Below are 24,385 nucleotides of genomic sequence, written 5' to 3'. Positions count from 1 at the left end.
AAAAGCTTTGGTGAGGTCAACGAAAGTTACATATAACTCCTTATTCTGTTCCCTACACTTTTCTTGCAGTTGTCTGAGAACAAATACCATGTCTGTGGTACTTCTATTAGCTATGAAACCACACTGACTTTCAGGTACAAGTTCTTCTGCGATAGCAGGTACTAGTCTGTTCAATAGTATTCTTGCAAGAGTTTTGCCAGCAATGGAGAGCGGAGTTATACCAAGGTAGCTTGAGCAGTCTGACTTGACACCTTTTTTCTTAGACAGAGTGACGATGATTGCATCACGAAAGTCTGATGGTATTTTGCCTTGTTCCCAACAGCACACAACTAGCTCATGAAATTTAGCATGAAGTGCTTGGCCTCTGTGCTTCCATATTTCAGGTGGGACTCCGTCAACCCCAGCTGCCTTGCCAGTTTTCACCTGCTGTATGGCCTTAAGAGTCTCTCCCATGGTAGGGGCTAAATCCAATTCGTTTTTCACCGGATGTTGCAGAATGTGCTGGATTCCTTCGCCTTGGACTACATGATTAGCACTAAAGACTGTTTGAAAATGTTCAGACCAATGATTCAGGATGGAGATTTTATCTGTAAGAAGCATTTGGCCATCTGCACTAAGTAAGGGGCTTTGAACCTGAAATGTGGGTCCATACACTGCCTTCAGAGCCTCATAGAATCCTCTGTGGTCACCCAAATCTGCACATAGTTGAGTCTTTTCTGCTAGGTTGAGCCACCACTTGTTCTGGATGTCTCTAAGTTTCTGTTGGAGTTTGCTACATGCAAGATGAAAGGCTGGTTTTCTTACATGGCAGAGTGGCTGAGCGAGGTGTGCTTAATGAGCAGATCTCTTTTTTGTCAGCAATTCCTGGACCTCCTGGTTGCTATCGTCAAACCAGTCTTCGTTTTTCTTTGAGGAGAACCCAATGGATTCTATGGAGGACTGCAGGATGCTATTTTTGACATGTTGCCAAAGTGCTTCAGGAGAAGAATCTATAAGTTGGTCTTCAAGCCTAGTTTGAAGGTTAGCCTTAAAGCTATCCCTCACTGCAGCTATTTGGAGATTATTAACATTGAGCCTCCTCCTCGGAATGCCGCCCCTCTTAGGTTTGGGCTTGAAGTGGAAATTAAGTTTGCAACGCACAAGGCGGTGGTCTGTTTGGCATTCTGCACTAGGCATCACTCTGGTCTGGCAGACATCACGAATATTTCTCTGGCGCACTAAAACATAATCAATAAGGTGCCAATGTTTAGATCGAGGATGCATCCAGGTTGTCTTCCAGCTGTCTTTCTGCTGGAAGATAGTGTTGGTGATGGTAAGCTGTTGCTCTGCACAGAACTCTAGTAAGAGACGACCGTTATCATTGCAGCTGCCAACACCGTGCTTGCCTAGTACTCCTTTCCAGGCTTCAAAGTTCTTTCCTACTCGGGCGTTGAAGTCACCAAGGATTATGATCTTATCTTCTATAGGAACTTTTTGAGTGAGGTGACGCAGGTCGGAGTAGAATTTTTCTTTTTCTGCAGGGTCAGCTTGCAGAGTTGGAGCATATATGCTGAAAAGAACAACGTGTTGCTTATTGTGTAGTGGAAGACGTAAGGAGATAATACGGTCGGAATGACCTATCGGCAAATTTTCAAGTTTAGAGATGATGGAGTTTTTAATCATGAAGCCGACTCCAGAAAGATGACTTTCAGTTTTGGGTTTGCCTGACCAGTAGAGTGTATAGCCAGCACCATGTTCTTTGAGGCTACCTTCCTCATGAAGGCGAACTTCACTGAGAGCAGCGTTAAGTCGTGACAATTCATGGGCAATTAGCGCAGAACGGCGCTCAGGACGCCCACTGTTCACTGTATCAAGCATGGTTCTGATGTTCCAACATGCGAGTGTCAATCTGGACACACCTTTGGAGGCAGGTGTATGCCTTTGTCTCTTTGTTTTTAATTGACCGCAATAGAAGATGCCCGTTGGCCGCGGCTAGACAACCAGGTGGAGGGGGAGATGAGCTTTGGTTAGGCCACCTTTTCTAGGCCTCTCTCCATATGGAGCAAGCAGTGCTGTCCTTGAAAAAGGCTGCTTGGTCATTCAGGATGCTGCCGAACAAGACTGTCAGCTCCTGGGTCAGACTTGAGCGACCAATGTCCTGAGCCGCCTGCATGCAGGGTTGGGTCTGCGACTTCCAGTGCACCTGAACACCTGCCGTTTTGTCCCTCGCCTGTCGCTACAGGGTTTTGCAAGTGTGGGTAAACCCTTCGGGCCTGCGCAGTGGATTTTTTAGGTGAGGCACAGCATGTGCAGAACTGGCCTCACCCTTTACACCTGAGGTTTATCTGCCAGGGCCTAGCGAGCTTGGACGGTGACAGCAAAGTCCTCAGGTCGTAGGTTTGATTAGAGAATCCTTCTCTTAGATGGATGGCCTTACAGGACTATACGAGCTCCATCTGCCCGGGTTTGAAGTTGGAGCTGTCCTTCTCCTACGATGGTTGCCCGAAGGCTAGTGAGCCCATCCTGCCCATGGACACACTTTGTCTGACCCTTCATTTGAGACCTGACTGGCATGGGAAACCCTACCGGAAGCATAAGCCATCACCAGCATAGCTCCCAACTTCACAAGGGCACACAAGCTCTTTCCCCACAACAAGGGGGTGTCCGTGAAAGAGTCTCTAAGAATAAACATTACCGAATCAAGCATCAGTGGCAGTGAGGGAATAGGCTAAAGTCTTCGCATACTCTTGGGGTACCTGAAATTTATTTGCTTTTCAGTAATAAACAAGACAACATTTTATTAGACATTTAATATTATTTTTATGAGAGGAAGATGTTGATGAAATGCTATGGCTATTCTCATCATACAATCTTGATTTAGACTGATTGAACTCTGCCTAAAAACTAGGTACTAAATTTTTTGCATATAACTGCGTTGCCGAATTAGAGTGAGTTCAGAAAAGAGCAGCATGATTGGAAAGCTAGGGAAATTGATTCTGAGAAGATTAGAGAAATTAAAATTCATAGCCTAGTGCACAGATGATTACTGGGACAAAATGATTCCTGAAGTATTAATGGCAGCAAAAATATTCTTGGCCTTAAAAATCACTGAAAATACCTTCAAATGGCTTAAAAATCCAGACAAGTCCAAATTATGTTGGTTTAGCAGGAGGAAGACTTGAAGTTGTCTCATTTATGAAATTTGGGTATGGCCAATGCATGTCAAGAAGCATGTGAAAACAAACTACTCATGAGCTCCAACCCCACTGCACAAAATGTAGTATCTGTTGTCTAAGCTGTGTTGATAGTATAGAGAATGTGGTGAACCCTGCAAAGCTACTAAAGAAGAAAATATTTGATCCCTGCAGTAGCATTACACATCAATAGCGTCTAAAGTTTTTGTTGAAGGTTCAAGATAGTGTGCTTCTGTATTTTGTTGCTTCCCTCACATCAGCAACTACAAGAACCTCATGATACTGATGTTGGCTGGACATTATAATACTTCTTCAGGGAAAAGCTGTAACCTTCCTTTTACTTAAGTGATAAGGCATTCTAAGTTCATTGCTCTCTTCAGGGTTTGTTTTTATACTGCTGCTTCTTTCCAGAGTGCCAGAACAGCATATTTGCTGGAGCAGAAAATTTTTCATTGTGTTGCATGGATTTTCAAATATCACTACATGGGGATAGGGCTGTAAGCCAAGAAAAAAAAAAGCATTAGGAGCTGAGAAACATCAAGTTATGCTTTTTCTTCCAATCCCTTCCCCATATTCCCCCTTCCCCCCTTCTGTAAAGAATGGGAGTCTTGCTCACAAAAACTTTACATTTCCTGAACTGTTAATACTCTGCCTAACTTATACTTTTGATGAGGGAATTAGAAAGCTTTAGATACCTCTGAGATTCCCAGTCAAGTGAAAGCTCTGCTGGAGGACTGTGAGTGTTTGGACTATATGCATTCATATCCCTGTATCTTCATTTCCCTTTGTTGCTACTCCTACCAGTAAAGCCATTAACTCTGTGAATTTCAGGCCCTACACTGGAAATAAAAGAAAATGAATAAAGTTATCAGTGTCAGCTTTGTTTTTAAGTGTACTTGGAATTAGATTTAAACCTAAAGTTACTGCCCATAAAAATGCATCAGATTTTATAACACGAAGAACTAGGTCACCTAAAAATGGGTCTACTCAGGAAAGGAATTTCTAAAATGTTATTGGAAGGGATGTAAATCACAGAATGGTTGAGGTGGGAGGGACCTCTGGACTTCATCTGGTCCCACATCCATGGTTAAGCAGGGTCAGCTATAGTCAGTTGCCCATGGCTGTGTCCAGATAGCTTTCTGCTCCAAGAAGGCAGATTACGCAGTGCCTCTGGGCAATCTTTGCTAGTGCTGGGTCACCTTCACCATTAAAAAGTGTTTCCTCATGTTCAAAGGCAATCTTCTGTATTTCAGTTTGTGCCCATTGCCTCTGGTCCTGTCACTGGGCACTGCTGAAGAACCTGGCTTCTTCATCTTTGCAGCCCCCCCTCGGATATTGATATACGTTGATGAGCCTTCTCACTGATGGGACAAACACTCCCAGCTCTCTCAGCCTCTCCTCATGCGAGAGGTGCTCCAGTCCTTTAGACATCTTCATGGCCCTTTATTGGACTCTGTCCAGTATGTCCATATTACCCTTGCACTGGGAACCGGGAGGAAAGATTCAGATGTGGCCTCATCTGATGAGGTTTTTTTGTTGTTTTTTTTCTTATCAATGACAAAAGAAATAAACTATGTCATGCTTCAGGAGCTGCTAATAAATCACACAATGATATATAAGAAGATACTATGGACTGTTATGAAATATTGAATAATTCTGTGTGGTAACCACATGCTGCAGATCTGTAATCAAATCTGTGCATATGTTGTATATAGTCCAAATCTTATTGAATAGACCTCAGGGACAAGATCATTGTGACTACAGGGGGGGGGGTTGTTATGTTTCTTGAATGTGCTACAGCCATGTAATACGGGTTAATTTATTGTAGCTCATATTATAGGACATATGCACTCATCTTTTAACAAGTACATCAAATGTAGAGATATGTCAGCCTCTTCAGATTTCATTTGTAATATTTTCCTGTTGCTATGGCAAAAAAAGAGTGATTCGCGTTTCTAAAAGCCAAGGAGAGAAACAGAACATTTATTGTATACAGGTTACTTTATATTAGAGAAAGACAGGGGCATCACAAGAAAAGAGCTGCACAGTAGAGTTGTTCTTATGATCATATTTAATAGTACTTTTTTTTTTCCTTCAGTTTAGTTGCTAACCATTCATTGAACCAGACTCACCAGTTTTGATAACATTGTTAGGTTGAAGATTTTAAATTGAGAGATGGTTGGTTTGGAGGTTGGAATGGTGAATATTCCTGTTGGTTGCTAGAATTTTAGCTTTTATTACTATCATACACAGTTATTTTGTTTTCTCATTCATCACAGCAGAAAATATTATCTCTTTCTTTAGGAATTCAATCTGACGTCACCTAACTACACAGTCCATAAAAGCATAGCTTCTTAGATGTAGGGGTTCTGCTCATCCTCCTCTGGGCTTGCTCCAACAGCTCCATGTCCTTCTTGAGTTAGGGGCCCAAGAGCTGAACGCAGTACTCCAAGTGTGGTCTCATGAGAGCAGAGGGGGAGAATCACCTCCCTCAACCTGCTGGTCACAATACTTTTGATGTAGGATACAGTTGGCTTTCTGGGCTGCAGGTGCACACTACTGGGTCATGAGTGTTCAGTCAGTGAAGGCAGGTCAAAGATTTACTCAGCTAATACCTAAAAAGAGAGTGTGGGAATTTAAGATATACAGGTGAGGCATGGCCTGGGCTTGAGCTTTTTTAAGAGTACTCCTTGCACTCCCACTCAAGTAGTTCAATGACCAGAGACAGCAGTAATTTAATTCATTTACTTTTAGAGCCAATCTACAGCAAGATCTTCTTTTTTGAGCAAATTTATCTTTACTGATGATTCTCTGTTGGTTAGCTTAACCCAGTCTGAGCTTTATAACACAGCTAATAACGTAGTCAGGTTTGACTGGTCCCTAGTAGTTCCAGTACACTGTGTAGATTTACATTTATGCTTACAAACTTGGTAGTGGCAATTCCTGCTGCTGCATGATCAAGTATGATTTAATATAAAAAGAAAAACAGGTCTGTAGGCTGAAGGCTTAGTCACATAATTTAGAGATAATTTCATTTGTTAAACAACCCGGTGAGCTTTGCAGTAAAACAAACTAGAATTTGATTGCTTACTCTTACTAAATGTAATTTAACCTTATTTAGGAAAGAAAAAGCCTTTCTGTAATGCTTTACTAAAGCTTGATAAATTAAAATGCTACTGTTACTCCCATCAATGTCATTTAATTTGAAATCCACATTTATACTAGCTATTTTAAGCATAATTGTATAACATACTATAGCAATTTTATAGTAAAATGAAACAACCTGTAGCTATTATGTTATAGGGGGAATTGGTAATTGTCTTGTGGGATTCTTTTCAACTCTTGTTTTCAGATCAGTAATGGCAGCTGTCCTTTGATTTAGATCAAAGGAAGAACAAAGGCTTCTTAGGAGCAAGTGAGAGTCAGGTGAAAATGAAGAAGAAAGAAAAGGTAACGAAATCCCATCCATACTGTGGATCTAGACCACTAAAATCAGGAAATCAACTTCATGTGCAATATTACTTTAGTGAAATTTCCTTCTAAGTATGACACCAAACCTTCAGAAGCTTAATATCATATTTTCTCCCTTGATTACAAACCAGTGAATCTTATCTTGTCTGTGCAGGTGTTGATTTTTTTCTTTCTCAGACTATATTTACTTACAGCCATTAAAGGTGTATGGCACTTAGTGTAAATAGTGTAGATGATATGTGAAGCCTGAATCTTAGGTAATTACACTCTACTTAGCTCTTCTGACTAGTGAAAGTTTATCTGCAGTTTGGGTTGGATAAGTTATCTGCTAGTGCAATATTGTGTTCAGCTGCAGAGCTGACAAGATTAACAAAGTGATTCCAAACATTAGTCTCACTTTTTCAAGCATTTTATGAAAATTTTATAGTGTTCCGTGATTAGCTGCAGCAGCATATTGCATTCAAAAATATTAATTCTTTTATCCTAAGAATTTGAAATATATGTAAACTAACTGCTTTTCTTGTTTCTTGAAATGCTTTATAGTGGACATAGTTTTCTTCTGAAGATCTAAGAAAATTTCTGGGTAGAAAACTGTAGATTACTGCTTGTGAACAGATTTCTTACTAGCTAACTAATAGGACTAAGTTCATTATCCACAAGATAACCTTCCTAATAAGCTTAGATCTGTCGTAAACAAGAAGCTGAAGATTAGCAGTTCATCTGACCTGTACATAGGTGACTTTCTGTGTTTATCTGACAGTTTCTTTCCCTTCTGTTTGACTGATATTTTCCTCTGGGAAAAAAAGAAGGTAAAGAAAGAAGGGCAGCTAATTAATACTTCGGATTTTGTTTCTATTTCTAACTCATCAGCAGTTTCCCTTTTCAGCTACACTGGGGGAAAGCATCGAATAGAGTCTAATGAACTGTAACTGCTAGCCAATTAAGATACCACTTCCCTATTCCTCTTCCCCTATCCTGTCACCCTCTCCAAATTACTTAAAACACTGGGCAGATTTCATCACTTAGGAAAACAGTATAATTCAAGTCAAATAATAAATAATAATGCATTCTTGCTTTGAAAACTGTTCAGTTTTCACAGTATCACAGTATCACAGTAGGTTAGAGATTGGAAGGGACCTCAAAAGATCATCTAGTCCAATCCCCCTGCCGGAGCAGGAACACCTAGATAAGGTTACACAGGAACGTGTCCAGGCGGGTCTTGAATGTCTCCAAAGAAGGAGATTCCACAACCCCCCTGGGCAGCCCGTTCCAGTGTTCCGTCACCCTCACTGAGAAGAAGTTTCTTCTCAGGTTTAAGTGGAACCTCTTGTGCTCCAATTTGTATCCATTACCCCTTGTCCTTTCATTGTTTGCCACTGAGAAGAGCCTGGCTCCATCCTCGTGACACTCCCCCTTTATATATTTATATACACTAATAAGGTCACCCCTCAATCTCCTCTTCTCCAAACTGTAGAGACCCAGCTCCCTCAGTCTTTCCTCATAAGGGAGATGCTCCACTCCCTTAATCATCTTAGTTGCCCTGCGCTGGACTCTCTCCAGCAGGTCCCATCAGCTCCATTCCATATCAGACAACAGCAAATCCAGGATATCTACACAGAAATGAAAATTGTTCTAAATATGAAGAGACTACTCTTTGTGAAAAGCCTGAGAAGACTGATAATATTTACAAGCAGATGTTAAAATCAAAATATAGTGGAAAGACATAAACCACTTCTATGTACTTGGGATGAGGTAGGCTTTCATATTTCTCTAATCTCATGTAGAAAAGTCAGAAGAAATTGAAAAGAGGAAGTTTATCAATTACAGTGAAAACTTTTTGTAAGCATTAAAATAAAAATAAGTGAACATTCTTTGTGAAAACTAAAGTAATGAAAAGAAAAACAATTTTATTGTGCTTATTTCAGTGACAGATTATAGTTAAAAACTGAGAGTTTACTGGAATTAAAGTAGTTTACCAGTATTTATTAAAAAGTGTGATAACACTGGGTAAGTTTGAAAGGAAGGGCTAGATCACTGCTTGGGTTGGGCTGGGTATTGGTCGGCGGGTGGTGAGCAGTTGTATTCTCTTCCCTTATTTCCCTTATCATTATTATCATTGGTGGTAGCAGCAGTGATTTGTGTTATACCTTAATTATTGGACTGTTCTTATCTCAACCCATGGGAGTTACATTTTTTTGATTCTCCTCCCCATCCTTCTGGGAGTGGGGGGAGGAAGGTGGGGAGAGTGAGCAGCGGCTGCGTGGTTCTGTGTGGTTCTGGGCTGCTGGCTGGGCTTAAATCATTACACTATCTAATTATATAAAATGATAGGAAGATTTTATACCCTAATACACTGACCATATAATTATTATTTCCTTAATTGTTCAATTCATAGCATCCATAGCATGTTATTCTCGGCATTTGCTACTTCCTGTGGTGTGTTAAATTAAGAGGAATATTGTTTTAAAATGGCAGATTATCTTTTTGTGTTTGCACAGCTTATCACCAGGGGAAAGGAGCTGGTGCGAGCAGGCCCATGGCCATGAGTTCCACCCCATTCTTTGAGGAGCACCATACCTTGCCGTGTACCCGCACCCACTGCAACCTTACACTGCAGCATATCATAGAATTGTAGAATACTTATGGTTGGAAAGGACCTTAAGATAATCTAGTTCCAACCCCCCCTGCCATGGACAGGAACAGCAGCAAATCAGCCTAATGCTGTAGCTTTGTGTGCATGTTTATTGCTAATTCAGGAGTGCTCTGTGTTGGAGTTTAGTCCTAACATGGTTATGCTTTCTCATAATTAATGTTTCAGTGAACCCATGGGGCAGTAGCACCCAAGTTTCCAGAAAACAGTAAAGGTTCAACTTCAAGTTTTTTTGGAGAGGAATTTATAGCTGGTGAAGATGCACAGTTTAGATTTCTTAGCTTTCTAACAATGCTAGCACATTTTTTCTTTATTTTTTTTAATATGCAACCTACTGGAAAATCACAAGAAAGTTTTTATGCAAATGTTTAAATATATTACTTGATCACCAGAAGAATGCATTGCAGTGTCAAAAATGAAGGCAAGACTTAGGGAAAGACTAGCAGCTGGAGCAATGCTTGGATATTGCAAGCTGTCAGCCCCTGGTTTCAATGCTTCGTGTAAAGGATGGTGTTCTTTTATTTCCTGGGGTTGGCATTGATGAACTCCTTTACTTTGAACAGCTTTTGTAATTTGCTATTAGTGTCAATGCAGGCACCTCATAAGGATATGTCACAGAAATATTTATTTTGAAATACTTATACAAAATAGAAAAGTGAGAGAAATTCCATTTGATTGTGGATTTAGGTAGGGATCAGAATACGAAGAAGTGCCCTATATATAACTGAATTTTATTATCTTCTTGGCCAAGACTGACTTCATTTTCAAATGCTTTGAGGCATCAAATTTTCTTGATTGAAACACTTCGAGAAGAATTCATGTCTGTAAATGACACTGTTGTTTTAATCTGTTGCATGGTGTATTAAAGGAAACATTTCATACATCACTTCCTTTTCTTTTCCACATAGTTTCTTGCCCTTACTGCTTTACTTTTCAGAGCTAAGACTTGTTGACTTACAAAGTCTGTGTGTGGTTCCTGTAACTTAGAGAACTCTCTCGTGAAACAACAGGAAAAAATTAATAATGTCCAGCCTTTTCATTTTTTTAGACAGAATCTAGCTCTCTCTTCTTGTGTGGAAGAAAACAAAACACTGGTTATGGCTGGTACTACTCGCTGAGTGGATTTCTGCGCATGGGTTGGTACATTCATTGGTGGAGTAGAAGGGCCTATGCTCTCAAGAACACAAGGTAGCCTGGACCTACTGCATGAAACAAGAATGTAGACTAACGGATTTCTCTATTTTAATCATTCCCTGATACTGTTTGTTAACAAATGATAAGGCCTCTTTAACTGTTCTGATATTGTTGTTTGTAGTATATTATGAATATAGTCTTGTAATGCCCACAAAACAGTATGGGTCAAAGTTCTGATTCTAGAATCACATCAAACGATGCAGTTTCATGAGCATTTGACTGTGCTTTATCATTTGAGAAAAAGAAGGAAAAATAAGAGAAAGATATAAATAAGAATAAACTCAATGAAAAAATAGAAGACAGAGATAAGAATGAGTTAAAAATGAACATGTCAGAGCCTTAAAAGGAGAAATGTTATGGAATAATTAAAAATCAAAAAGAGCAAACAAAATGTTAATTTTATTTTAAAAGGAATAGAAGTTAACATGAAAATGCAGTAAATAGGTCTTTCATAATGAGGCAAAGGTAATGATGTATTTGGAAAGTACAGATGTTGGGACAGTGTATTTGGTCTGATTTATTCTTATTGTGCTTTCCTCTTAGACACCATTTTAGATCTACAGGTTAATAGACAAAGGAACCAACAGTCAGATTGAAATCATATATAAATAATACAGAACTCATGACATTGTAGTATTAAATACCCAAATGAGCAAAATCAAAGAATATTTTTGCTTATAGATTGCCTAAATAGAACCTAAAATTAACTGAAGCAGACATATGTTTTTTTGAACAAATCTTATGCAGATTCTAGTCTGCTGCCTATGTGGAAAAATCTGTGACTCCTATTATCTATTGTAATTCCATGCAGAAAGCCTTCAAAGAAAAATAAAGAAAAAGCTTAGAGAAAAATGGAGATTAAATTTCTCTTTCTTTACCTGGTAGTCCATAAACAATAGATTGTTAATATTAGAATTTGCTATTGTAGTGCTTTAAGATTATAATGGCTTTCTGACCAAAAAATAAAAGTTTCCGAGCTTGTCAAAAATTAGTAAAAATTGTTTCTAATAGAAAGAGTTAAGTGACCTATGTTTTAATGGTTGATATTGGGCATCCTTTACAAGATTGATTTTAGTGTTAGATCATATGTGTTTCTTCAGTAATAGGGGTGTCTAAAATTATATTTTCTGAGGCTTCATTTTATTCCAGTGCCTTGTATACCAGTGGACAGGATTTAGTTAAATAATTAGGCAGGGCACAATAATAATCATTTAGGTCTAAGCTTGTAATGTTTATGTGCTGCATAAATATTCTTCAGAGCCTGTCCTTCCCGCTCGGTCCACTGGGTATCTTCTTGGTAATAACATTAATAAACACAGAACAACTAGTTTTATACAGACTATCCAGTAAATCAGCTGGGATCATAAGTCTATTTTCTTTTTCCCCTGATGCGTACCCTTGGCAAGATCTTCCCAGGATCTGTGTAAAATGCCTAATTCCCAGTCATATATATCAGTTTAGGGTTTAGCACATATCCTTAGGCAGAAAAGCACTGTTTTGTTTTTCAGTCAATAAAAACTACACTCTCCCTGGCTACAGAACGGGGGTCTGGGGTTTCCTTGACAGCTCTGTATTTTGCTAGCTGAAGGCATTTTACTAGCTGATGTGTATTTCTTTAATTGCCATTCTCATGTCCACAGAAGAGTTTAATTAGATTCTGGTGATGCTTGAGATGACTAAAGGACAGTGTTTTCTCTGAACGTTATTCTTTCTAATGCAGAGGGCAGTAGATTTCTGATATGCAGCATTTAGCACACGTGAAAACAGATGTCTGCCTTTAGCAAACTGCCATTGGTCAAACTTAACTCAAATTGTGCTAAGGATAGCTGGGGAAGGGCTCCAACGCTGGGAAGAATCGCAAAGCCTGGGTCTGGAAGCACTGGAGTGCAGAGTGCTGATAGCAGCGTGCTCTCTAGTGTAAGTTTCTTCTTGGCACTGACACAGACAAGTCTCCAGCTCAGACACAGATGTTCCTCCAGCAGCTCTGAAGTAACACGGCTCACCGGATACAATGTCATACCCAGGGGTTCGTGGTCCACCTCCGCTTTCTAAGAGGACTTGCTACTGGTGAAATCAAATGCTTAGAGAAGCATGAGATGCGTTGCTTTATCTAATATTTCGTCTCGGAGTGGCTGGTAAATCCCCACAGCTCAGTACAGTGCTGCTTTACACTGCTGCAACTTTCTTCAAAGCAAACTCTTGGTAAAATCCTCTAATTTTCCTCTGATTGTGAACCAGTGTGAAGACTGGAATGATTTGCCTGTTGGAAGAATGTTGACTCTCGAGTGGGAGTCAGAGGGACTGCAAACAGTGGGTATTGTTGTGATTATATTTGCATCTCTGAAGCTGCTTCATTTGCTGGGACTGATTGATTTTTCAGAAGGTAAAGTGGTCACTCACAGTTTGTGCTCTTTGTAGGCGTGGTGTCTGATCTGCTAAAACAGAGAGTGTCAGGTATAAAACCTGTGAAATGAAAAGGCTTGAAAAGTGAAAATAACATTCAGACTGAAAATCCTGGTGTGCTTCTGCTGGTTTTACTTTGTTACTGAAAACAGAAGTAGGTGATAGCATAATATTTGTATTTTACAGTGAATTTCCAAGTGCCAATGAGTTGATGTTTATTAGAAAGACTGAAAATAGCAAACATAATGCCTGTCTGTCAGTTGTCTTTGAAAGCTGATCACTGCTACAAAACTTGATAGATTCAGTGAATCTTAGTTCAGTTCATGTTTATAACATGCTTTGCTCTTCTGATTTATCATGCAGTTAGAGTTTTGTTCTGTATCAGAATCCACGTTTTAAAACTCCATTTCATAGATAAATGCAAAACGGCTACTACATGTTAAGCTTTAGGATCAAGTCTGTATGACGTCTTTCAAAAAAAGGCAGAGATGCCAACATTAAATGCAGGTATTTGAAATACATATAATGAATATATGTTTTAAAATTCCTGGTTACTTGCTCAGATTTCTGTCTGCTCTCTACTATATGGGTCACCTACTCTTAAAGAGGGCTTCACATTAACTTATTAGGATTTTTATTTCAGTAGTGAGGTGGTTTTCATAGAAATAATCTACTTAGGTTCAGGTGTTAATGACATCTTTTGCTGAAAACTTTTCAGGTTTTTTTAAGAGAATGTTTAGTGTGGACTGCTCTAGTAAACAAAAGCTGTTCGCTCACTGAAGCTCTTGCAGAAAAAAATACTTGCTTTTTTCAGTATGTTTGTACATGTGAGCCCAAACCAATCCTTTTTGCTGTGTAACTGCTTTCAGTCAGAATCACACAGCCACGGAGAGCACTCCAGTTTTCTGAAACATTAACTTTTCATCATGGAGTAGGGTCTTTGATGGATGTTTATTCACATCATCACCTCATAAAATTGTTCAGGGTGCTGATAAAATGTGAAATCTTTAACACAGCACTTTTACAGTTACTGAACAGTTGAAATAAATCATCCTTAAAAGTGTATGTGGTGAGAGTGTACAACATTTGCTATATTACTATATCTATATAATGCATTGTTTATGGAATTGTAAAATTACTTTTTGAATTCTAAACAAATGAGTATTTTTTCCCTCATAACTGATGCTCACTTTGTTTTAGTTTGGTTTGGGGGGTTTTTTATGCTCTTGGTGTGTAGCAGTTTTGACATCTAAAAAACTCCGCTTCCTAGAAATGTGTTAGCTTTGACTTTATGACACATGGTAGCAGACAGGAAAAAGATTAAAATACAATATTGCTTTTTAGCAGATCTTGAGTGAGATCCTATTCTTGATTTCTGACAGAATTATCTTTCCATTAAGTCTGTCAGAAGATGTTTCATATATTTTCAAGGATATTAAATCACCTTTTTTTTTAAAAAAAAAGCCCCCAGTAGAATTTCTACTGATGTTAATATAAAGAAGTTCAAGAAGATATATAATCTGAAATATAACTTTTTGTTTTAAAGTGCCCATTAGTGCTATGGCATTGTCTTCACATGACAATGGAATAATTTCACTCAAAAGATCCTAGCAATATAAAACCAATCTCTAAATGTAAAAAGATTAAACAACATTAAAAGGTACAGTGCATATATTTATATCATCCACAGTGTGAATAGCTTCAGTGACTCAGGGGATTTCCTCATCCCCTAGGGCTGATTTGTGCTATTTAACTTCTCCATGCTTGGGATACTGCCATCACCATTAAACAAGAGTTCTACCCCAGATGATTAAGGAATATTTCACAGGTTTCAGAATTAGTGGCTTGTTGTTATTCTAGTGAATGCAAGGACAGGGTTTCTGTTGATATACAAGCAGGACCATATTTGAATAGCCAGTGCTGATTCTGAAACCCAAATGAGCAATTAGCCCTTCCCATCCACCCAATGAAGGCAGGCCATGAGCCATGCGCAGAAACAAAGCTGCTCCTGTAGTTAGGCTTTCTGATATCTTAACATTCTTGTCCCTGATATATTGACTTGTTTTGAAAATACCACAGAAGGATAGGATAAGGCAGCATGCTTGTTTTGATGTTTGCTATTACAAGAGAAATAAGGCAGCTAATGACAAATCATTAGCTGCTAAATTGTTACAACTCCACTGGTTTTAGTGAGGTTGTGAAGATGCATTATGGCAATTTCTACCAGCAGATTAACTTGTCTAGGCCCAAAGCAAGAGTCAGCAGAAGAAATAGGAGCAGTGTTAAAGTGATCCACAGAAGCATTGTGAACTGAGTAACTGGAGTGTGTCCATCCTTCCAGTTCACTTCTCTTGTCTACAGAAGTGTAGAGGTAGCTTTAGCTTCATTGCTGTACTCTTTAATTTGTTTGTACGGTGAAAATGAAACAGCTTGTTTATTGTTTATTTCTATAGCTGTTTATATTGAGATATAAAATATATTTTGTATTATAGGCTCTTTCAGTATTATTTTTTTTAAAGAAGAAAGGTAAAATAGTAGTACATTTTAATTGCAGAAAAACTTATTCTTTAACACAACTACTGTAAGTGTTCTACTCAGTACAGCTTCTTCAGTGTGCACAGTCATCTCTCCTGCAAAAATGGACTTTCAGTTGAGCAAGCAAAAAAATGGGTCACATGCTGTGCTATGGTGGACTATCACCCTCTACTTTGCATAGCAAAGGAGGTATGGTGAAGGGCTTGGCTTGGCCTCACTCCTCTGTGGGAAATTTGCAGAATACAGGCAATCTGCTTAGTTTTCTTACAGTGTTCAACATCTGGAAGAATAGGAAACCTGATTTGATCCCCTCTCCCAGACTAGCGACCGTGTTCTACTTTATCCATCTTCCACTTTGCAAGGAAGGAGAGATTAGAATGAGAAGCTGGCTTCCCTGCAGCCAGCAAGCTATTTCAGTTATAAGGACAGAATTGAATCAATACCACTTTTACTAGAAGAGATGAAACAGTCCTTTCCCTCTCTGATGAAATTCTCCTTTCCCTCTCTTTCCATTACTTTGAAAGTGGTTGGACACTGATCAATATCTTCTCTCCAGCTTCCTTGCCTGAAAATTTTGCTGCTGGGCATCATTCCCACAAAGAGTTTGCTAGTCAGCTGGAAAGGTGGCCAATCAGAACTGAAGCAAAGGATTAGAGAAGTAGAGTAGCAACACCAGGCTTACGGGGAATTCGTCCACCAGAAACTTGGAGAGAAGAAATGGCAAAATGAAGGATTCAGCTTGCGTTTGTGTGTCCAGAATATCTGTCAAGTGGTAGCTGTAGGAAGAGGTTATGTAAATATGTGTGAGCAATTTTGTAAACATCGAGGGACTGCATAAATCAGAGTCTGTAAAAGGAGAAACTTTGTGCCTTTTCATCGTGCATTGATTATGTTTTAAAGTGTAACACCTCATACAGAAATATTTTTCTTACACTTGCAAGTAGAATCAACCAACATTGCAAACTATTCTAGGTGCTGCTATTCCTCCCCTTCTCCTTCTGCTAATCTCTAACAGTTTCCAGAGCTTGTTATTACATTTCAAATGTTTATTCAGATGTAAATTTCCTGACTGGCATATGGATGTCCTACAAACTCAGCATCTTTTGGCTGGGAGAACCCACTGACTGGTACATGTCTTTCAATTCATTAGGTCATCAAAGCTATGTAGGAATATTTGATCTTTAGTTTCTCTTACTGTGTTACAAAGCAAAAAGCAGTTCACAAACAGTTATCAATAAACATTTGACTGCACAGTCGGCTTTGAGAGTAAACAAAGTAATTTGCTGCTTTGACTAGACTTTGGAAATTGAGGAAAAGGGGGTGTATTTCCTACAAACAGAGGTAGTTTTCTGTCTTAAGATGTATCTGCCCTCTGCAGGTACATAAAGACCAATGTTGTTTGTTTGTTTCTAATCTAATTTGGATGGACCAAAGCCACCTGCAGTCCAGAAGTCATGTTAGTGTATTCATCTGTTCTGTCACACCAACGTGCTATTAAATGTGACCTCTTTCATAGCTCAAATACTTAAAAGCACAGAGAGGACAACGTTACGTCTGTCTGCAGCCATCTGTGTTAACATGTTGTTAGTTACCTTTACGGTCCAGCAAAACCAATAAGGTTTAAAAAGTCTTGAGTGCTGTATTTTGTCACCCTTAAAAATCAATGATATAGGGAAAGACACCATGCTGAGAAATTCTTCATTGCTTCATATTTTTCTAAGCAAAAGGACTCCCAGAAGCAAGGAAGTTTTTTTCTCGTCTACATGTGGCTGAAAAGAAACACCGTAATTTGAATGTCCTACCTGTGCACTGGTGCTGTGCTACAAGTCCAGCTTCCAACAGGTGGTCCCTCTCCTGTATCGCGTCTCTCAGACAAATGGGATGCAATGTAGCATAACTCCACAATAAACAGAAAGGTAAGGAACAGACCACACAGGAGTATATGTCCCTTTGCCTTTTCTCAGCAGCTGCTTGTAACACCTGATTTAGGCTCTTATATCAGTAAGGTGCTCAGTTTTCACATGATGAAATGACCATTTCCCACTGTTTTTCTTCTCCAGACAGTTAGAATTGAGGGAACTAACATATTCTGAGTAAGTATCTAGTGCCTGCATCAAAAAAATTCCTTTTCATGGATGCTGATATTTCAGTGCCAATTCATGACATCCAGGTACTGTCAGGTTTCCATTGATCACCAGTCAATCTTTCACACCAGAAATGAGAACTAGCAATCCCTTCAGTATCAAATATATTAGCACATGTGCACATGCACTGTTTATTTCCTGAATATAGGTAGATGAAAGGTGGTAAGTTTCAAACATTACATTCCCAGAAGCATAGCTCTTCCCTTCAGAAGTGAAAAACCTGGATTACTTTTCTTCTTTGCGTGTTTCCCCAAGCCTCTTTGCAAATCTTGACAGAGATTCCGGATTCTGGAAGGTCACTTTAGGAAAGTCAGTCTATAGAAATATCTACATTGCACAGCAGGGACTAAGATTAAGTTGGTGCTTTAGGTCCAATACTGATCCAAATTGATGTAAAAATTAAGGTGCAAATTTCAGTACCTTCATTTACAAGGTCATGTCTTCTTGGACATACGTATGCTTATATTTGGGTCCGAGACAGGCTGAAACTTGCTGAAAATTACTAAGTTTTGTAACCATCTGTTACACATAGCTCAGGGTTGTTGGAGATATTCTATTTACTCTTCACCTTTCCTCAAAGACCAGGCTCTTTCAGGTTTGGGAAGCACCATCTTGACTACCCTTCTTATGTAATAACACTAGAATATTCATATAATTATACTGAAACTAAAAATTTTCTTTTGCTTTGCTTTTACTTGAGTGACTTTCCTATCTGAACCTGGTGATAAGATGCACAAATGACATACAAGTGTAAATTAATGTGATTTACAAAGAGTAAAATTCATTCTTTCATATAAAAATCAGGGAAATCATGCATCAGCCTAAACATTTGCTGTTAGAGAATTAGGAATCTAAAGAGACAATTTACTTAAGAGTTTCAAGGAAGGCTTTATTGTTTTGTGGAGTTCTTTTCATTAACTGCTTCCCATGGACATAGATACTGTTTAGATACTGTCTGCGTGAAAAGTGGAGAGAAATATTTGAGGTACTGGTAGAAACCAGGAAGATTTCTGTAAGGAATGTACTGTCTCTTCACATGAGAGTTCACAAAAGGATCAGGCATTATGGATTTTTTTTGACTGCTTAGATGAAACATTTTAGCATGCACCCACCCACTGTACTACAACTTTACTCTCTCACTCATGATCACACAGTGTATTTGCATCCTAACTTGAAGAGAGCTCCTTCTGGCCACACTGTTCTGCAAGAACCCTTCCCCTCCATCTCTGGATCATCCACTTGGACATTTATATTCCTAGCCTTGATTTATTTTTTCTTTTTTCTTTTCTTTTTCTTTTATTCCCTCAAGAAAACATGCTAGATGATAGTCATTTTAGCCTGAGGGATTGACTAGTTACAGGCAGGTAGGGCAGCTTCTCCTTGTTCTTGTCTTTGCAAAGATGTAGTTACTTTTGAGCATTTTTTGAAGTTTCTTCAAGAGATGCTGTGTATTCATCTTAACAAGATCATTCATCCAAAGAAGTTCAGGTTTTACTACTTTTGCACTCTGCTCCTGCTTCAGGCTCAGGCTGCTTTTAAAATGTAGCTCCATATAAAATAATTTATTTTAAGATGACAGAGATTTGGTATGACAAAGTATGCTTCTGAAAAATATCTACACTCAGGTGACTATAGGTGAGGAGAGAAAAGCATTGCCTAATCACTAATGTATGTTATGGCTGAATCTAGAAGGCTTTACTGTTAGAATATGATATTTGCAATGACATAAATAATCATTGCCTAAAGTGACATTATAGAAATATGCACAATGATAGAATGACTGAATGAAAAAACCCATCCATAACAACGCACTGATACAGAAATAACATAGTCACCTTTGGTCTCTTGACTTCTTAAGTTATTTATTTCATGTTTGATGCAGTTTTTTGACCAGTATTTTTGACCTTTGATATTAATGAGTCATGGGAGATACTCAGTGAATTTTGTAGGCATTTATATATATGATCACATGCAGACCTGTATGAAACGTCAAGATTTACAAATCATTTTAATTCCATGTAATGTGAAAATAACAACATATTTTGTAGACAGGGTATAATTTAATTGTCTGGTATGCATTTTAGCTCATAATAAAAATGCTTACATTTGGGAAAAATTGCAAAAGCATCCATAAAGCTGGTTTTGCAGTCTCATCTGGATACTTAATGATGTATAACTGCTTCATCTTACTGTAGCAATATAAAAAAGCTGAAATCAGACTGACCCATTTATAGAAATGTAATATGCACTTCCAAAGTCTGTAGTCTCTGAAGTTTCAGACAGCCTAATGGTAGATTGAGTGAATGCGTGTATACATATGTGTACATAAGTTGTTGAAGGGAAAGAAATAATGTAAAATTATTTATTTGTGTATCAAATTTTAACATTAAGTAACTTTTAATGGGTATTATATCCCAAGGGGTAGGTCTGTAGGTCTGACAGAGGTGCAAGTAGGTCACTTTTAAAATTTAAAACTAAAGAGTCCTGCCACTGATGATCAATCCATTATTTGTCTGTAAAATATGTTACTGCTGAATAGTCTGTTTCCATACTAAAATGACAAGCTCTTGTGCAGGTTATTTTATATATGCTTGAAAGCAGATGGAAGGATCCTATACATGCATCTGTCTGATTTTTTGATACGTATGTAGCTGAATAGACCTTGAGTATTTCTGACAGACATCTGCCCATTTTGGGGGTGCATTTTCAGCCTTCTACTAATCAATTAAGAAAGAATGAGTTATGCCACGTAAAACAAATCTTTGTTCATATAGTGCTATTGAAAGTTAGAAGGAGGGATACTGATTGAAGTTCATTGAAAGGAGTCAAATCAAAATTAAGTGCAACAGTTCAGTGATTGTTTCATGATGCTCCTGAAGAAGGTTTGTTACTTGCAGACCAAACTGCTGGATTTGAAGTGGGAGAGTGATATTAGAAGAAATAGTTGAAAAATAAGGGGAAAAACAAATGTAGTTTGATTACTGATCTATCACCAAATAACTGAGTGAGGTAAGGAGGGCCTCAAACTTTTTAAAATCAGATTGAATAATTAGAAATTTAACTAGAAGGCTCAGGATTTTCAGTGAATAGCCTTTCCCTATATTTTTCATCTAGTTCGAGTTGCTTATAAGGTGTTTCATTATTTCTCTGTCAGACCGATACCAATTGTCAGCAACTTCAGTTACATGGTTAAGAGAGTCACAAATACAAAGAAAACTGAGTCAGCATTCAGGAACCCTCATCTTTCTTTTGTGAGCTTAGCACATCTTCTAGAAAATATTGAAAATTGTACTACCTAACTCACTGGCTGTTGTGAGAGTAAATAGATTAAAAGTTGCACCAGATGCTAAAGTGGCTAAAGCTATTTGAGTGTTGAGAGGCACACATTGATTTCTTTTTATCTCACCGTCAAAACTAAGAACCCAAGTCTGAAACTCGATCATGCTATGCAATAGAGTTATAAACAGCTTCAACCTGTTAAGACTTAAAAAGGCACACTGAATCCAACTAGAAATGTTGCCCAAGTCAATACGCAAGACTTTATTTTTGACTACAAATAGTATATACTTTCTTGTAGATAAAACAGCTAATCTCATTTCAAATTCCAATAAAAAGCTGTTGGAAAATAATTACAGTAAGATTTTTGTGGTAGCATAGTATCTTAGGCTGTGTTAGTGCATACTTTCTTCAGTTATAAATGCTTCATATCACCTGTTCTTTTAAAGACAAACCTTGCAGTTTCCTCTTTATTTATTATGAGCAATATAGTTTATTTAAACTGGTATGTATATGTATAGAGAGGAATGCACTCCTTTATGAGATATATAGCATATAGAATACATGTATATATGCAGTGAAATATAAATGGAAAATAGTTTTAGATTTCAATTTATGGTGTATTAAGTACAAGTAGACCAGTTTCCAGTATTTCACAGGCTGCAAATTTAAAAATAAATTCTTTGCTGATTTGTATTTCCTATGAAATATTTCAAAATACAGGCACTATTTCTTAACCTTCTTACATGAATAGTCTTTTAATACAATATATTTGTAATACGAATGTACTGTTGATTTCAGCACAAGATGCTCTTTTGTTATTAAAGTGTGGGTTTTCTACATATTTCTGTTTTCCCAAACATATAGTTAATTTTAATTTAAACTTGTAATATTGTAAATAACAGAAGGAATTTTTTTACAGTTTAACATAGCAGAGAGACTCTTCCTCCTTATGTTCCAATAATGATGTACTGCAAAAAGTATTCCTTTGTTATATTTTAATAAGTAATATGATTTACATTGCTAAAAAAAGAAATGTTTCCAGTTCTTTCTCCCTCTGGGCAAGTAATTACTTAAGTCACTAAATGGAGCTCAATCAATTAACTCACAATAATCATTTTGGGACTTAGTTCAGCCCCTGATCCTCAGCTATGTCAGAAAACTGTAACTTTTCTACTTGTTTTTCTCAGATTAATAAGTCTAATGCATTGTCCTATATACAGAAGTTATACTATCTAACAGAGGTTATGTGTCCATCACTTTATTCTCTCCGCAGAATACTGTGCATGAAATAGCTCATTCTGAATATAGCAATCAACACAGAAATATGGGCTGTTTTTGTAAAAGTAGAGAATTCCAAAGTAATACCAATAAATGGATGCTTCACTGTGTACCCATGTATTACTGTGAATTTTTGCTCCTAGCTTTTTTCCAAATGGAGATAAAATTGCTGAAAATGGTGTTATTAAAAGCTTTTATTCAGATCTCTTTTATCTGTGCCAGGTTAAACAAGTATCTCATGGATGAACACTTGAATAGAAGCATCTGAAAACTCATAATTAAGTAAAATCCTTAGTAGCAAATTCTTGCTTTTATGTATTTTACTAAATTGTGCAGTTTTGTATTATTTCTATTAACCACAGACGGTAGTCACATCCATTCTATTGGTTATTATTTTAAAAATAAGAGAGTTTCTGTCCAAAGGCTTTAGAGTTCAAGGGCTGTTTCTAGTTGTACTGCTTCAGAAGCAGCCAGAGATAAAGCTGGTGACTAAGGGAGCATCAGTCTCACTTTTACTTCTCTGCTGCTGAGAAGGAACAAGTAGGAGCAGGTCAATATTTATGGCAGCTCAACTTGTCACTCTGCATAGCATCCTAATCATGGACATCTGATGGGAGGAAGAGAGCGGAGGTTCAATGCAATGGTTACATGAGTAGAAAGCAGAACAGAGCAGGTCCTCAACTCCAGAGTTGGGGAGGTGGCGAATGAACTGACATCTGCATGCAACAGTATGCAAAGGCAACTGGACATTTTGTGTGTGCTCTATAGAAGGGTCACAGCCAGGCCCAGAGGAAACAGAAACACGTTTTGAATGCAGTTTTTAAAGAGGGATTAGAGCTATCATGTGTGAATTCATTAGAAGAGTCAAACACCTGAGGAACTGAAAGGAAGGAATAACAGCAGGGTTTGTTAAGGAACTAGTGATGTTAGAAGTCTTTCAAGAGTAAGAATGATTGGAGGACAAATACAATAGGCTTCACAGTTCATGGCAAAGATAATGATTCTTATTTACTGTATTGGGTGATAAGTGAACATTTGAAAACTTTCAAACAAAGGAGCCTGTAGTTGGCAATGTGGGAATAAAAATAAGGATGCTGATTTTTAGAAGTGTTGAACTGTGACAGTTGTGGATTTCAGAGCAAACTCTTCTGAAACTTAGGCTTCCTCAATTCAAATTCCTAGATATTAATCTTTGTGACCTGGTTTAGGCATCTACATTTGAAAATGCAGTTTAAGCACTGGTGCTTTTTTGCATACTATTTAACCTCAGAAGACAATATTTTTTCTTTGATGGTTTTTAGGACTTTTACATGATCAGTGTCATCAATGAGATGAATGCAGGCAGGCCTGTGGTATGGTGTGAAGTGTAGTGAACCCAGATGGCCAGGAAGCTGCCTGGAAACTATATTAAAGGACTTCCCACTGAGAAAACAGTTTTTATAGACTTTTTTTTTTAATAACCTCCCTCATTCTTATTTCTGTAAAGACTAGTCTTACCCTGCAGGCAGTAAGAAGTATTATTTAACACCAAGTGATTCACAATGTATTACTACTGTACTACACAGTTGCACATTTCTGAGAAAAAATTGATTTAATAATAGTTTTATTACTTTAATCTTATTATAATTGAATTCATAAATTAGAGCATTGCTCCTGCTTTGGAATGTGTTTGAGAATAGTTAAGAGAGTCTAATTCTAAAAGTGAATGGGAAAAAAACCATATTGTCTTGGTATTTTAAAACATAAGGTATATAATTCATATTTTCTATTGCATTCTTCTCAGTTGTGCTCTTTCTCTGAGACCTTAGTTCCTAAAAAAATTTATAGAGAATTTTGTCATAAATCTTTCTGGCTTATTATGTGTAGGAGGAAGGAAGAATAAGCTTCTAAGTTGGAACTGAGGTTTTATTTATTTTCCTTTAGCATTTATGGAGACAAACTGAAAATGCAACCTTTAGACAGGGCTAAAACTGAGGAATTCTTGGGTGTTACAAAAAAAAAAAAGAGGAAATGAAATGAATTAATTTCAAATCTTTGCATTCCTAGCCCAAATGTATACTTCTTAACATAAATTTATCCTCTAGGCATCCTAAGTAGTTGACTCTTTTCAAGATGAGACTATGGAAGGTTCAAAACCAGACAGAAGTACCAGACTCTCTTTACACTGGGTTTCAGAACTCTGTAGAGGGTAGTTCCTAATGGAGAACGTTTTTGTGAGAATCTGCCTCTTGTGAAATTTTTACCCACATCTGTCTGCC

At 37.8% G+C, this 24,385-nt stretch overlaps 1 protein-coding gene across 10 annotated transcripts in view; it reads left to right on the top strand.

The window, feature by feature from the left end:
- Nucleotides 1-24,385, top strand: part of KCNIP4 (potassium voltage-gated channel interacting protein 4) — a 432,794-nt gene that overhangs the window by 314,782 nt on the left and 93,627 nt on the right. The window contains exon 1 of one of the 10 annotated variants that reach the window (XM_061379844.1): nt 12,280-12,871. The exons of 8 other annotated variants lie outside the window; for them this stretch is intronic. In XM_061379844.1, the coding sequence (XP_061235828.1) occupies nt 12,760-12,871 (112 nt within the window). In that variant the 5' untranslated portion in view covers nt 12,280-12,759. Of the gene's footprint in view, nt 1-12,279; nt 12,872-24,385 lie in introns of those variants that run through there. One more of the 10 variants, XM_061379850.1, reaches the window with a different exon arrangement.

The sequence above is a fragment of the Neopsephotus bourkii genome, unplaced genomic scaffold (genome assembly GCF_033783945.1).
Source record: "Neopsephotus bourkii isolate Nb327-2 ecotype Australia unplaced genomic scaffold, CSIRO-AGI_Nbou_v1 NB_1780, whole genome shotgun sequence".
Lineage (NCBI taxonomy): Eukaryota > Metazoa > Chordata > Aves > Psittaciformes > Psittacidae > Neopsephotus > Neopsephotus bourkii.
The sequence above is the reverse complement of the archived record's forward strand: the minus strand, read 5'-3'. Positions and strand labels throughout refer to the sequence as shown.